The 15,664-nt window shown below is 35.9% G+C and overlaps 1 protein-coding gene across 2 annotated transcripts in view; it reads right to left on the minus strand.

Moving 5' to 3' along the window:
• Positions 1-3,161: 3,161 nt before the first annotated feature.
• The window catches only part of LOC101734002 (NXPE family member 4), an 85,405-nt gene continuing 72,902 nt past the window's right edge, over positions 3,162-15,664 (minus strand). The window contains exons 4-5 of one of the 2 annotated variants that reach the window (XM_031906409.1): positions 12,742-12,963; positions 3,162-5,134 (exon numbers count right to left, since the gene is read on the minus strand). In XM_031906409.1, coding sequence (XP_031762269.1) covers positions 4,599-5,134; positions 12,742-12,963 — 758 coding nt within the window. In that variant the 3' untranslated portion in view covers positions 3,162-4,598. The remainder of the gene's footprint in view (positions 5,135-12,741; positions 12,964-15,664) is intronic. The other variant, XM_031906408.1, reaches the window with a different exon arrangement.

Raw genomic sequence — 15,664 nt, forward strand, 5'->3', positions numbered from 1 at the left:
AAAGAATTAAAATAATTGAAATCATGATCAAAGTCCTTTCTGGTCCCTATGTTTTTGTTTGTAGAATCAGTGTATTCTATACCATAACCTCTCTGTGTAAGGGTAAACATACTCTTTTTCCAGTTAACCTGAATCCTGTGGATTCTACACCTTATAAGGAAAAAAGGGTGGGCTGGGCATACTTTGTCCAGTGACCTTCTTTAGAACCATTTATCAAAGGATTCCCTTTTGGGGATCTGTAAAACAAAATAAGTGTTGTATTATAAAGGGTATGCTGTTAAAGGGCAAGGAAAGGCAAAGTCACTTGGGGGTGCCAAAATTTTAGTCACCCCCAAGTGACTTTAATCGCTTACCTTGTACCCCGGGCTGGTGCCCCTGTTAGGAGAAAACAGCACCAGCCCGGGGTACCTGGAGCGTAGCACTTCCTCCTTCCAGCTTCGTTCTTGGAATGACTAAGGACAGGCGCATGTGCAGTAGAGTGAAAAGCCAACTTCTCTGTTAAAGTCCAGCTTTTCACTCTACTTCACATGTGTGCGCGAGTGAACCTGGAAGTAGGAAGTGCTGCAGGTACCCCGGGCTGGTGCTGTTCTCTCCTAACAGGGGCACCAGCCCGGGGTAAAAGGTAGGTGATTAAAGTCACTTGGGGTGCCTAACCTTTTGGCACCCCCAAGTGACTTTGCCTTTCCTTCTCCTTTAAGCCATGGCCAGCTCAGAACTTATCTCTGCCTTCTGCAAAGAACTATGCCAAAAACGAGTGATCGTTTCCTTTTCCTTTATTGCCTCTTTCCTTAGAGACCATTATTGAAGAACTCTCCCCCCATTTTGGTATTGGAAGAGGATTCTTTAGATTGTTTTAGACATTATTTGACTCTTCCATCAAGAAACATTTAAATTAATTTATAAACATGGGCAAATTTGTATCTAAGAAGTTTATGCATTTAGCAGGCTTTTGAAAAGCATCATTAAAAACCCTTCCAATGTGTAAGAGCCCTAACATTCAGGGGGTTTACTAGGAAATATGCTGCTGTTGAAACATTGGCATAGTTCCTATGATTAATTCACAGAGTTGTTGCCCAAAGGGTGTTTTACCCTTTGGGCAACAACTCTGTGAATTAATAATAATGTCAGTTGTTTTGTTTCTGTCCGATTCTTTAACTTCTCAACATTTGAAGAGGAAATATCACAAAAACAAAAATATAATATGTCATCTCATAGATTTAAGAAACATTCTAAACATAATCAATAAAAAAATTTCTACCATTACTCTTTAACACTTTGCCTGCCAAGCACGTATCTCCTACATAAAACTTCACACATTGGCAGTGCACGTCAGCATAAAAAGCTGCAACATTTGGTATTAAAATCAATCAACCTTTGCAAAAAAAGGTCTCTGAGTAAGTGCACTGTCATGAAACGCGTAAGACCTCAAGCTGTGTTTTTTAGATGCAGGGTCTGGGGCAGGTTGCACCTGGACCAGAGGATTTGAGCGGCGAGCAGTTTTTTTTGTGTGGGGGAACCTGTATTGCTTTTTCCAGACAGGCACCTGTATTTTTAAACTAATTTCCATGTTTAAACTAGCCCTTAAACTGTGTGCTGTGGATATATAATTTTTTTGTGTATGTATCTCCTACATGCTGGCGCAAAAAGGCTCTAACTGTCAAGACTGAATCATATATGTTCATTGATAGTTTCTCTATGGAGATATTTTGACAACGAATCACACTGACTGCTCAGTTATTTTATCATTTCATTGATTTGCACAATTTTATTTGATTTCTGTAATTTTATTGCATTTTTATCCCTGTATATGTTTTTTAGGAAAGCTTTCAGTTTGGAGTACAATGACATATTTACCCATTTTGGATTTGGAACAGAAGAATGTGTACTTTCCAAAAATATATGGCTAAGTGGAGTGAAATTATTTTTGTGGTTTTACTACATAAAATGTAGTACAGGTATCAGACCCCTTATCCGGAAACCCATTATCCAGAAAGCTCCGAATTACGGAAAGCCCGTCTCCCATAGACTCCATTATAAGCAAATAATTCAGAATTTTAAAACTGATTTCCTTTTTTTATGTAGAAATAAAACAGCACCTTGTAATTGATCCCAACTAAGATATAAATAATCCTTATTGGATGCAAAACAATCCTATTGGGTTTAATTAATGTTTTATTATTTTTTTAGTAGACTTAAGGTATGGAGATCCAAATTACGGAAAGACCCCTTATCCGGAATACCCTTGGTCCCGAGCATTCTGGATAATGGGTCCTATACCTGTAAATAGACATATTTACCCATTTTTAAATTGTCAGAATGTGTTTTTCCCAACAAAATGTATGTTTTTCTGGGATAAACCTGTGGGGTTTTGTTTGGCCTTAAGACCGTTATTTTTTTTCTCACCATTTTAGTTTTTTTGCACTTAAAATACAATTTTTTTTGTTTAAAAAAACATACATTTTTTACCATTTATTATGTGTCAAAACAGTGAAAACACGAATTTAAAAAGTCAATGGGAGTTTACCTTGAGGCATTCATATTTTTTTTAGGGGGAGCAATCCATGCTATTATGTGCTAAAGGTTTTTACTTTTTTATGCATTTTTGCTTCTACATCTTTTGGGTTTTTTTTTTAATAAACATGGAGACATCCATGCTTTTTTAAAAAGTGAGTGTATTCATTGTAGAAAAAACCCTCTAAAATTAGAATTTTGATAAATGGTCCTTCATGTATGCCGATTTCTGTACCAGTGCCTTGGGAATTTGGTAGTATACTGCTAGTCAGAAATTAGCATAGACTACACATATTAGATACTGAGATGTTTTAGAAACATGGGTCATTCCAAATATATTGTATTTTAGTGCAGAGAAAAAACTATGTAGATAATATAAGTGTTTAATTAGAATATATTTTCCTTTTTTTTGGGCAATTAATTTCAGCATCTTTTGAAAGCTTAGGTTTTCTTGAAAAAAATAATATTAGCGTAACTATTTATGCTCTTCTTTCAATGGACAGTAAACTTTACTACTATAACTATATTATAATTTTCTAATATATAACTTCAATCATTGGTTTTTGCTCCCTTTGCCTTGAAAATTATATGAGCTGTTTAAAAAATAATTTTGATGAAAATCCTGCATGTACAGTAGATGCAAAGGGGGACAGTAAAGAGTAAATTGATTGTTTTAGAAACAGTACATTATACTTAATTGAAAGTTTAATTAAATGTTTTTTAATTACCATGAGATGAAGATTATATAAAATGCTTGTTTTCATGATAGTTTCGCTTAAATAAAAAATTCCCACGAGTCCTAACACTAGTGCTTTACACACAGTTATAGCTTTATAGTCAGAGGAGATGGAATTCCATATAAAATAAGGCTTAGATGTATTTTCTCTTTATTTTTATTTACAAAATCTGATAGTTGACAATTTTATGCTTCCTTAATTATGCCTTGTAAAACCAACATGAATTTGCATATAATGGTTCTTGTATAATTTGTAATCATTGCTCACTTCACATCATATCATAAAGTGTCATTTATAGGGCTTAAAATGGGAGGTAAAGGTAATATCATTGTGCTAATTTGTTAGGCACGCAACAATTCGTTATTATAATTGCTAATCTGATACACAGGCTGGGGGGTGAGAATATAAATGGCAACCACTTGGGGCTTTTGAATGTTGAAAAAAGTTGCAGGTAAAATGTAGCCCTTTTGAAAAATGCATTATAAAATAGTAGAAAGCAAATAAGTCCTTTTAAGTCAGTGTAGGACAGGCTACAATAGGGATTACTGATGTAGTTGGCCAGCTTGAAAAGATATTTCAATACACGGACAACACTCCCTGTTTTGTTTAAAGGCGAAGAAATATAATAGTTAAATGAGAAAAATATCTTAATGTCATTGATATATTAAAAATGATTGCAGAGGGTTTTTTTCTATGTCTGTATAACTTTTGTGGTCATACCTCTAAAAATTATTTTTATTATTTTATTATTTTATTTTTAAACATCCACAAAAGTTGCAATAGAAAAATAAAGCATTTTAAACTAAATATGAATACATACATAGTAATGCAACACCTTTACTGTAAGGACATGTACAGTAGGTGGTGGAACTATTAAAAAAACTGGGCAAGGTACAAAGCACAGTCACCTGTTTTTCACAATATGCCCAGATCCAGTTCTGGCAAGATGGTAGTCTTAGGCATCATAAGAAAATCACAAGAGGGACATAAATGTGTATGTGTAAGACTACCATAGTTAGTAAAAATACTTATTTTATTCATGTATACTAATTATTCTGCTAGGTTTGCACAGCTTTTTACTTACTTACTTACATAATTAGTTGGGCCTAAATAACAAATATCACACAAGACATTTTTTAGTCAAGATCAAATGATTGTTACTTGCCTAAGGGTTGTTTGGTACTGACATAAATAAAAAGCACTGCAGATTTCCCTGGAAATAGGTGCACCTCTAAAAATGTGGCAACTACCCAGTCAACCTGTTGGGTTGTATGAGGTGTTTTGAACACTTCTAACATTACTGCTAAAGCCCTAATTTCATAGCATTATGAAAAGTGTTTAATGGGTTCATTAACAGATGTAAGTCATAAATAAATCAACTTCATTTTGAATGTATTCTGGAGGGGGGTGAACATTGTTTGCATCAAATGCATTTGTCATGTCCCAACCATTTACAAATCCAACATTTAGATCTTTAAAGATAAGTTCAAATACAAAGTAGTGAACAAGACCATGGAAATCGGAATTTAATTCATGAGTAATGCTTGAAGACATAAGGTTCTCTGCTTTAAGTATAACCTTAGTTTGAGGGCTTCGTCGGAAAAGACGCACCAATGCCTTTCGAATGTTGATGAGTCTCCTGATGAAGTGGTGAACTGGATAAGACCTAAAATGACAACCTATATTAAGGACAATTACAGTTTTATCATGTCCTCCAATTAAGTCGATTTCTCGTGGAATGGTGCGATCCTCTCTGCAAGACTGGTATGAACTGCTAATGAATGGGTTGCCATGTCTTTTCCAGCTTATTCTCATATTCCTCTTTACATCAATGCCCCAAATCTTTTGTGCCCAGCCACTTTCATAAAGGTTCAAAACTGTCAATTCTAAAATAAAAAAAAAAAGAAATAAAAAAGGTATGGCTATTGCATACATTTTTCAAGGAAAGTTGAAAAAATGTCTCTATAATAGCAGAATATAATCTATAAATGCTTATATAGCATCATTTACCATCTAAACAAAATTCATATTTGGTGCCATCTGCTGGCCACAAACTGCAGGGGTAGGTTTGCCACCTCAATCCATTAAATAAATACATATATTTAATTCACATGACATTGCGTATCAGCAATTAATTTAGATGCCTGCTGCAAATAGTATTGGTTTATATGCAGGTGTCTATCTAAACTGTGAATTATTTATATATATAGTAGGGATGTTACATGAGTAGAATTTTAAAGTGGTTTGGGAGGAAAATAGCAAATGAAGGAATGTGTAGTATTGAACTTAAGCAAGTGCCCTGTAGACCTTACCTTCAACATGTTGAGAAGTTACATAGCTCCATAGATACATATAGTTACATAGTTACATAGGGTTGAAAAAAGACCAGCGTCCATCAACTTCAACCTTTCCAAGTGAACAAACAAACAAACAAACCTATACTGACCTATCTATATACTCACATACATAAACCATACAGTATATACCGACATTAATACTACCTGTAGATTTTAGTATCACAATAGCCTTGAAAATTATGCTTGTTCAAGAAATCATCCACGTCCCTCTTAAAGGAATGAACAGAAGGGCATTCCCCAACCTCACTGCCCCACCTATGCTGCTTCAAATAAAAGTTCTGTTCCTCTAATCTAAAGGGGTGGCCTCTCGTGCGCTGCTTATTTTTATGGGTAAAAAAAACATCCCCTATCTGCCTATAATCCCTTCTAATGTGCTTGTACAGAGTAATCATTTCCCCGCACAAGTGCCTTTTTTCCCCAGAGAAAACAACCACAACCTTGACAGTCTAACCAACAAAAAGAAATCTTCAGCACGCCACTTACATACATACTCTCAGAGGGTGCTTGACTTCCTCAGCCACTCCCAAGCCTTTTTTTTATGTATCTTTGTAAAGGGAAGAAGCATATCAACATGTCGGCAATGCCTTTAACTCATTTATTGCAGAAACAAATAGCACAAGCCCCTTCTTCAGGTGCAGTACACACAAGTAAACATTTTGCTCATTAAATACCTTAACAGATCATGTGATGCTACCATGTGACCCATTAACCCCATCACGGTTGCAATATCAAACAGTCCCAGGCAGCCATTTTACCACTCAATTATATGTGAAATGGCAATCCATTTCAAAGGAGTCTTTATAATTCATAGTCTGTAAAAAATATAACCATTAATACAAAGTATCACATTAAAAAACAATTATTCAAAGTATCCCACAGAAAACAGTTTAACCTTGTAGAGAAAGAGAATCCAATTTTTAAATCCACACTGCCTCCCTTTTAATAGTTATTTAGTCAAATTTCCACCTCTGAGTAAGTGGACTTGTTCTAATACTGTCCATCTCATTTGTGCAACAGTATGCTTAGCAAAATAAAAATTTTGGCCACAGATAACTCAGATACATATTTCTTTCCACTTTCTTGTTCAGATTTTTCTTTTTCTCTCTCTGGGGTACAGTTTTTTTATATTGCTTTTATGTTAATTTAAACGCGTTCTTATTGTTCTAGCTGTCTGCCCCACATAGGAAAAACCACATTGGCATTTTATCATATAAAATACTCCAGAGCTATTGCATGTAAAATGTTCTTGAATTTGGACTGGTGTACCTTTAGTGGGATGGGCAATCGGATCACCTTGTATAATACCTGTGCAATACCCACAAACACCACACACAAAGGTACCTAATTTGAGGGCTGCTAATAACACACTTTTCTTTTCTTTTTGTAAAACCTTTTTGGATAAAACCTGTCTTATCGATTTCCCCCGCCTATAAGAAAATAGTGGGGTTTCTTTAAACAGTTTGCCTACCTCACGATTGCTTTGCAGCATGTTCCAATGTTTTAGGATTATTTAATTTATATTAGGGGGTGTAGCTACCAAAAGTTGACACAAAGGCCACTCTGTCAGATTTAGTTTTCTTAGGTTGCATTTTCTTAATTAGTAATTCCTAATATTTCACTCCTTTTAAATCTTGTTTAATTTGCTTCTCATTATAGCCAATTTTTTTAACCATACCTTGTGCTTCCACCTCACAAAGCTCCACACTAGATGTAATCCATCTCACTCTACTCAACTGCCTATATGAAAGGCCTTTAAATACACCAGGAGGGTGGCAACTATTGGGCAATAAAATAGTATTACAATCAGTGGGTTTATAATGCATGGTAGTCATTATTTCATTATTTACAATTTTGACCTTAACATCTAAGAATGATAGTTCCTGCTCAGATTGTTCCAATATAAATTTAATGTTACCATGCACCTGATTTAACTCTTGTACCATCAATCCGAACTGTTCTGATGTTCCATTCCAAAGCAAAAAAATGTCACCCACATAGCACAAATAATGTAGAATGTGCTCATTCCAGTTCTTATTTTAAAATGAATTTGTTCTCAAACATATACATGAACGCATTCGCATATATAGGTGCCATGTTTGCCCCCGTTGCACAAGCCATCCGCTGTACATAGTACATAGTAAGTAATTTTTAGTTAATATTAATTCCAAAACATCACATGCAAAATTAATTTCATACGTTTTTAAATTCAGCTTTCTAATGCATTCAGTTTCACCTCAGTAAGTCTATTAAAAAAATCTGTGGTGTCAGACAGGTATGAAGCAATTTAAAAATTGGCTGATATATATAACATCCAAATATATTGCTAATGGTTGAAATATAGATCCACACCCTGAGACTATTGGTCTCCCTGGTGGATTCTGCAAAGCTTTGTGGATCTTGGGCAAAAAATATATGTATGATATTTGTGGCCAATCAACCATCAGGACTGTAAATAATTATTGCCTAATAAAACCATCACGTAATGCTCCTTCTAGAAAATAATCCACTTCCTTTTCTAAATAATTCTGTAGAGTTAAAAGTAAGTTTTTTATATTGAGTTTTATTGTTCAACTGCCAATGGGCTTCATTTATATATGCTTCATGATCCAAAATTACTATAGCACCATCTTTATCTGCTGTTTGCACTATAACATCATTGTAAGATCTTAAATCCATCAGCGCTCTCTGTTCCTCCTTGGACATAAAACCATTATGAACCTTATTAGTTGGATTATTCATTAGTTTTGTTAAATCCTGTTTGACCATAAATTCAAACATCTCAATGCATTTGGGGGTATAGTTAGGGACAAAGGAAGATCTTACACCTAATTTCTTCTTTATCGCCTCCACATTCTTATGTGGATTGTGGATTAAAAAATTGGATTCTTTTTCTCTACAAGGTTTAAATGAAAGTTTTCGCCTGAAATATTTTTAATAGATTTTGCAACTGTTTTCTGGGGGATAATTTGTATAATTGTTTTTTAATGTGATACTTTGTATTTATGGTTATATTTTTTACAGACCATGAATTATAAAGACTCCTATGAATGGATTGTCATTTCACATATAATGGAGTGGTGAAATGGCTGCTTGGGACTGTCTGATATTGCAGCCATGATGGGGTTAATGGGTCACATGGTAGCATCACATGATCTGTTAAGGTATTTAATGAGCAAAATGTTCACTTGTGTGTACTGCACCTGAAGAAGGGGCTATCCCCCAAAAGCTTGTGCTATTTGTTTCTGCAATAAATGAGTTAAAGGCATTGCTGGCATATTGGTGTGCTTCATTCCTTTACAAACATACTTGCCAGTCTAACCTCATAGTTTAAATCTTCCATTCCACCAGTTTATTTGCACATCTCTGCACTCTCTCCAGCTCATTAATATCCTTCATAAGGACTGGAACCCAAAATTGCACCGCATACTCAAGGTGAGGGCTTACCAGTGACCTATAAAGAGGCAAAATTATGTTTTTATCCCATGAGTCAATGCCCTTTTCATGCAAGACAGCACTTTATTTGCTTTAGTAGCCACTGAATGACATTGCCTGGACAACTTGTTATGTATAAACACCCCAGATCCTTTTCAATTAAGAATCCCCCCAAAACACTACCATGTAGTGTATAACTTTTTAACATTTATATTATATATAATATTATTTATATTAACATTTATATTATTTCTACCAAAGTGCATAGTATTTTTCAACATTGAACCTGATTTTCCATTTTGCTGCCCAGTTTTCCAACTTTGTCAAATCGCTCTGGAAAGTGGCAGCATATTGCATGGAACTGATAGTTTTGCACAATTTAGTATAATCTTCAAAAATAGAAACAGTACTTTGTATACCCACCTTCAGGTCATTAATAAACAGCAAAAGGACCAAGGACTGACCCCTGCAGTACTCCACTAACAACACTGGCCCAATTAGAAAATGTTCCATTTACCACCACTCTTTGCAATCTAGCCTTCAGCCAGTTCTCTATCCAAGAACACAAATATTATGTTCTAGGCCAATATTCCTCAATTTTATCATTAAATTTCCATGTGGTACTGTATCAAATGCTTTAGCAAAGTCCAAGTAGATGACATCCACTGCCACTGAGGTTCCTGCTCACCTCCTCATAAAAGGCAATTAAATTAGTTAGTTATTAAATTAAGTTAGCTATGAGGGAAGGTGGAAAAATCATTAGGCAAGAAACTGTAGTTTGATTTCACTTTTGACAAATTATAATAAGTACAAAAACACTTGTTTTGTTGAAACAGTAAAATTTATGAGGAGTGGGATGGTGGGTTATGTTCCTCTCCCAGGATTACCACCTAAATCCTATTAAAGCAAATAAAATATTTGAATTCATTATGAGGGAAATGGAGCACCTTCCCTGGACTAAATGATTTTTCTTTAGGGTGAGCAAAAATTAGAAAATAAATAGTTTTCAGGTACAATAATATCCAAGTTTTAATTATGTGAATAGTAAAAAAATGAAGCAAGAATGGGTGGAAATCTTATTATCATGGGGGGGGGCTAAGTTGGTTGATGAGAACAGGGAAAAAGCAGAAATTTGGAACTCTTATTTTTCATCTGTATATACAACTGAGGAGCCAGCTAATGAAGGCTTCCCTTTTAACAAAAGCATACAAAAAAGAGAAGGGGATTGATCAATGCACATTCCCTGGTCCCCTGTTTCATAAGTAAATTATCTATGTTAGTGCATGTATTTACAAAAAACAGGGGTTTTTAGTTACAAAATCATGATCATAAGATTGGTAAACCACCATACCACCACGTATGGTGGTCCTATCTATTTACCTCTGGTCATATTTTTCAAAGGCTGGCACTCCCGTTCACAGTAGCCATTCTTGACCTGGGAGCTGCTTTGAGTCAGAGGGCTTAGTCCACCCCCATGCCTTTAGCTTTTATAGAGAGAGATTGCCAAGACCACTGCATTGGTTCTACAGGCTTAATCCTCCCCTGCTTGCAACTTGTAAAGTAGAAGACTGCCCATTAACCAACACCCATTAAAGGTGGTCTTGGCAATCTCTCTCTATAAGATTGCTTTTTAACTTGTTTATGGTGGGCATAGAAAGTACTGTTTCTATTTTTGCTGACAACACTAAATTGTGCAAAACTATAAGTTTCATGCAGGATGCTGCCAGTTTTACAGAGCGATTTGACAAAACTGGAAATCTGGGCAGCAAACTGGAAAATGAGGTTCAGTGTGGACAAGTGCAAAGTTATGCACTTTGGTAGAAATAATATAAATGTGAGCTATCAACTAAATGGTATTGTGTTGGGGGTATCCTTAATGGAGAAGGATTTGTTTTTTTTTATAGATAACAAGTTGTCTAATTCTAGGCATTGTCATTCTGTGGCTACTAAAGCAAATAAAGTGCTGACTTGTATACAAAAGGGCATTGACTCAAGGGATTAAAACATAATTTTGCCTTATTATGGATCTCTGGAAGGGTTGAAGTTGATGGACTCTGTTCTTTTTTCAACCCTATGTAACTATGTAACTATCTGTAAAATGTTTAATTGCCAATGCATATTGATACATTACTATTTTGTTGTTTTTATCTAGTTCTCATTTAATCTGTTCAGCCCCAAGTAATCTCTCTAGCATGGCTGCAAAGGATAGCATACAAAATTGTTCTGCTAACATTCAAAGCCCAGCTCCTTGCTACATTTCTTTATTGGTCTCCCTGTACGCTCCTGATCGTTTCCTCCATTTCTCTCACAGAGTCTGTCTTTTTTCACCATCCACACCCACTGCTCTCTCTCACCTTTCTATCTCGCTGCTCCTTTCCTCTGGAACTCTATCCCTGAATGCCTCCATAGGGAACACTTGCTCACTCTCTCAGATGCTACCTTCTGGAGCACTAAAACATTATTTTGTCTAGTCTTGCACTTAAGGGCAAATGCCCATGCCTTTTGCACTCTTACCTCTCAATTTGTGCCTGTATGTTACCCGACCACTTAGATTGTAAGCTCTATGGGGCAGGGACCTCCTTCCTACTGTGTCTCATACCACATGGCACTTAATCTCTCTGTATTTATACTTATTTTTTGTATTTATCATAACGTTTGTCCTCCCGGTGTGTAATTGTGTATATGGTAAGACTGTACAGCACTGTGTATCCTTGTAGTGCTTTATAAGTAAAGTTATACATACATACATATTTACATTTATTTAAGGGATTTCAGCAATTGATGAAATTGTTTGTGAAAATAGTTCTCTGCTCCAGAAAATCTCCAGCATCTTCCTCATTATGGAAAATGTTATAACATAATTGAAATGGTACAAAACAAAGTCAATTTTAGTTGCTTTTTAAAAATGGTATGGAATTTTAATTCTAATATCAGTTACTGTTATTCTTTCCTTTATTTTACTAAAACACTTTTCAATGCTTTATAAACTGGCAAGTCTATCCCTGCAACCCCTAACTTTGATTTTGACAGACTTCAATCATTTTATAAATAAAGCACAAAATATTTATTGAAGAAATGTTAAGAGTTAAAATACATTTGATGTTTTGGCACCACTCACCTAAATGTATTTACGAACCTCTGTTACAACAAAACATATACAGTATATATGCACCAATGAATACAACAGGAAATCTTAGACACAATGCCTACTCTTTATACTCTTTTACCCATCTCACTTAATATCTTTATTCTCCTAGTCTTTCCATATACTAAAATCTATCCTTCTGTCTATTTCTACCCTTTTTTCCATACAGAAATAGCCAATGCCCATAAAATAGGGCTAATAATTTGGAGCATTTTATATGCTTTATCTATAGATGAAATTTTAAATATTCAGTCCACACAACTTCCATGAAATATTATGAAATCTGTTATAGCAAGGAAAGTATTAGGCTATAAGGCTTCATTATAACTTGCTATATCCCTGAAAATTAGCACATATAGTATCAAATATCTTCATTTGCGTGTATACACACACACACACACACATACACACACTGGGGTTTATTAATGAACACCGGACACATTTGTACTTCATCATGTACCCATGACAGCCAATTAAATGTTTTGATTTATTGTTCTTACTGCATTTGCCTGAAAAAAAGCCAGTCACTTAATATGATTCTTGAAAATGCAGTACTCACCATTCAGTTTACTTTTAAAGTACAACATCCACTGTCGCAGGGTTGAATCTCCCAATATGTATATAACCTTTCCTTGCATGCATGTATTAAGTTCTTCCAAGTTGTGGTTAGTCTTCATGCTACATGCATGAGGTATCCAAACATTATTCATAGAATGACCACTGGGATATTCTAATTTCATTCCAATCCTACATCTTTCCTTGTTTTTGGTGTCTGAATTATCTTGAGGAAAAAAGGATTTTTATTAATGTAAAAGCAATAAATAACATACACACTAAAAGTGAAAACATTTATACCTATATAAACCTACCGTCTAAACAGTGGTCAGTAAAAAATGCACTTTATAAAGACCCCTTAAATTTAAAAGATGACTTGTCATCCACATGAAGGATATACAATTATTTTATAACAACTAGAAAGGGAAGTGTGAGAACAAACTTCATGTTGGTTTGAAAAACGTGAAGTCACTGCATGAAATCTGATCTGTTGTTGGCTCTGCCCACTTTTTCTAACCTTGGACCACAGTTATATAGTAAAAACCACTGTGCAAACTTTGAGACCCTGGTTTTAATAGTGTCTGAATGGCAGCAACTTAAATTTCCCCACTGAAAGTCAACAAGTGACATCTGGTTGGCGGTTGGTGGCTGCAAAGTTTAGGGACCATAGGATTAATAGTTAAAGAATGGCAGCAGTTTAAATTTAAACCAATAAAAGTCAATAGGTAAATTGTGATTGGCGGTTGTTGGGTGTGCTCACTTTTTCTAACCTTGAGTCGAAGTCACCCAGTGACAAACAATGGGCACCCTGGCATAAATAGTGTGAGAATGGCAGCATTTTAAATTTAAACCAATAAAATTCAAAGGATGAAATCTGATTGGCTCTTAGTGGCCCAAGCCACTTTTCCTATTTTTGAACTGCAGTTCCCCAGTGACCAACTTAAAAATTGTGAGACTGACAGAATTTTACACTTAACCATTCAAAGTAAATAGGTGAAATGTGATTGGCTGTTGGTGGTTCCGCCCACTTTTTTCTAACTTTGAATGGCAAACACCCAGTGACTAACTCTGGAAAGTTTAACAACCCTGGAATTAATTTTTAACTAATGGCATAAGTTTAAATATAAACCAATGAAATTTAATGGGAGGAAATGGATTGGCTGTTGGTGTCTCTGCCCACTTGTTCTAACCCTAAAAAAATTTAGTTAGCCAGTGACTGATTGTGTAACGTTTGGGAACCCTGACATAATAGTGTTAGAAAGGCAGAATTTTAAATTTAAATTAAAAAAAATCAATAGATAAAGTCTGATTGGCTGTTGGTGGCTCCGTCCACTTTTTAAAACCTAAAAATGCACTCCCCTAGTGACCCTGGTGTTAATACTGTAAGAATGGCAGCAGGTTGAATTTCCCCATTGAAAATCAATAGTTAAAATCTGATTGGCTGTTGGTGGCTCCACCCACTTTTTCTAACTCTGAACCGCAGTTACCTGGTGACAAGCTCTGCAAAGTTTGGTGACTTTAGTATTAATATTTAAAGAATGGCAGCAGTTAAAATTTAAAGATATGTAGTCTTTAGGTAAAATCTGATTGGCTGTTGTTGGCCCTACCCTAAACTTGTAACATAGTCACCCAGTGACTGACTGTGCAAAGTTTGGGAACCCTGACATCAAACCAATAAAATTCAATAGGTGATGTCTGATTGGCTGCTGGTGGCTCCACCCACTTTTCTAACCTTGAACTGCAGTTACCTGGTGCCTAATTCGGCAAAGTTTGGGGACCCTGGTGTTATTACTGTGAGAATGGCAGCAGGTTGAATTTCTGCCAAGTCAATAGGTAAAATCCGATTGGCTGTTCACAGCTCCACCCACTTTGGGGCAGCCAACAATCATCATATTTCTCACCCCATGAGTATGTGATTAAAGTTTGAGGAGTGTAGCCTCAAAGCTGTAAGATTTGCAGCAGTCCCAATTTTCCCATTAAAATCAATGGGCGAAATTTGATTGACTGTTGTTGGCCCTTCAAATTTTGCTTTTTTAAAGGTAACTTGAATGTGTAGTCACCCAATGACTGACTGTGCAAGTTTAGGAACTCTAGCATGAAACCAATAAAAATCAATAGGTGAAATTTGATTGGCTGTTGGTGGCTCCGCCCACTTTTCAAAACTAAAACTGCAGTCCCCTAGTGACCAACTGTGAAAAGTTTGGGGACCCTGGGGTTAATACTGTGAGAATGGCAGCAGGTTGAATTTCCTCATTGAAAGTCACTAGGTAAAATTTGATTGGCTGTTGTTGGCCCCGCCCTAAACTTGTAACATAGTCAGCCAGTGACTGACTGTGTAAAGTTTGGGAACCCTGGCATCAAACCAATAAAATTCAATATGTGAAATCTGATTGGCTGTTGGTGGCTCTTCCCACTTTTTCTAACCTTGATCCGCAGTTACAGTTACCTGGTGCCTAACTCAAAGGCAAAAGTTACCTGGTTTGGGGACCCTGGCATTATTACTGTGAGAATGGCACCAGGTTGAATTTTCGCCATGTCAATAGGTAAAATTTCATTGGCTGTTCACAGCTCCACCCACATTTGGGCATTCAACAATCATGATATTTTCATTCAGGCTGACCCCATGACTATGTGATTCAAGTTTGGGGAGTGTAGCCTCAAAGCTGTAAGATTGGCATCAGTTTCAATTTCCCCATAAAAGACAATTGGTGAAATTTGATTGGCTGTTGTTGGCCCCTCCCACTTTGGTGGTCATCCAACAAAGTTGCTGTTTCATTCAGGGTGACCCCATGATTATGTTATTCAAGATTAGGGGGTGTAGCTTCAAAGCTGTAAGTGTGGCAGCAGATTAAAAATCTTCCCTGTCAAAGTCAATGGAAAAATTGGGGTGTTCGGAGCAGCGCCACAAAACAATGGGGGTGGGATCA

The sequence above is a fragment of the Xenopus tropicalis genome, chromosome 7 (genome assembly GCF_000004195.4).
Source record: "Xenopus tropicalis strain Nigerian chromosome 7, UCB_Xtro_10.0, whole genome shotgun sequence".
NCBI lineage: Eukaryota > Metazoa > Chordata > Amphibia > Anura > Pipidae > Xenopus > Xenopus tropicalis.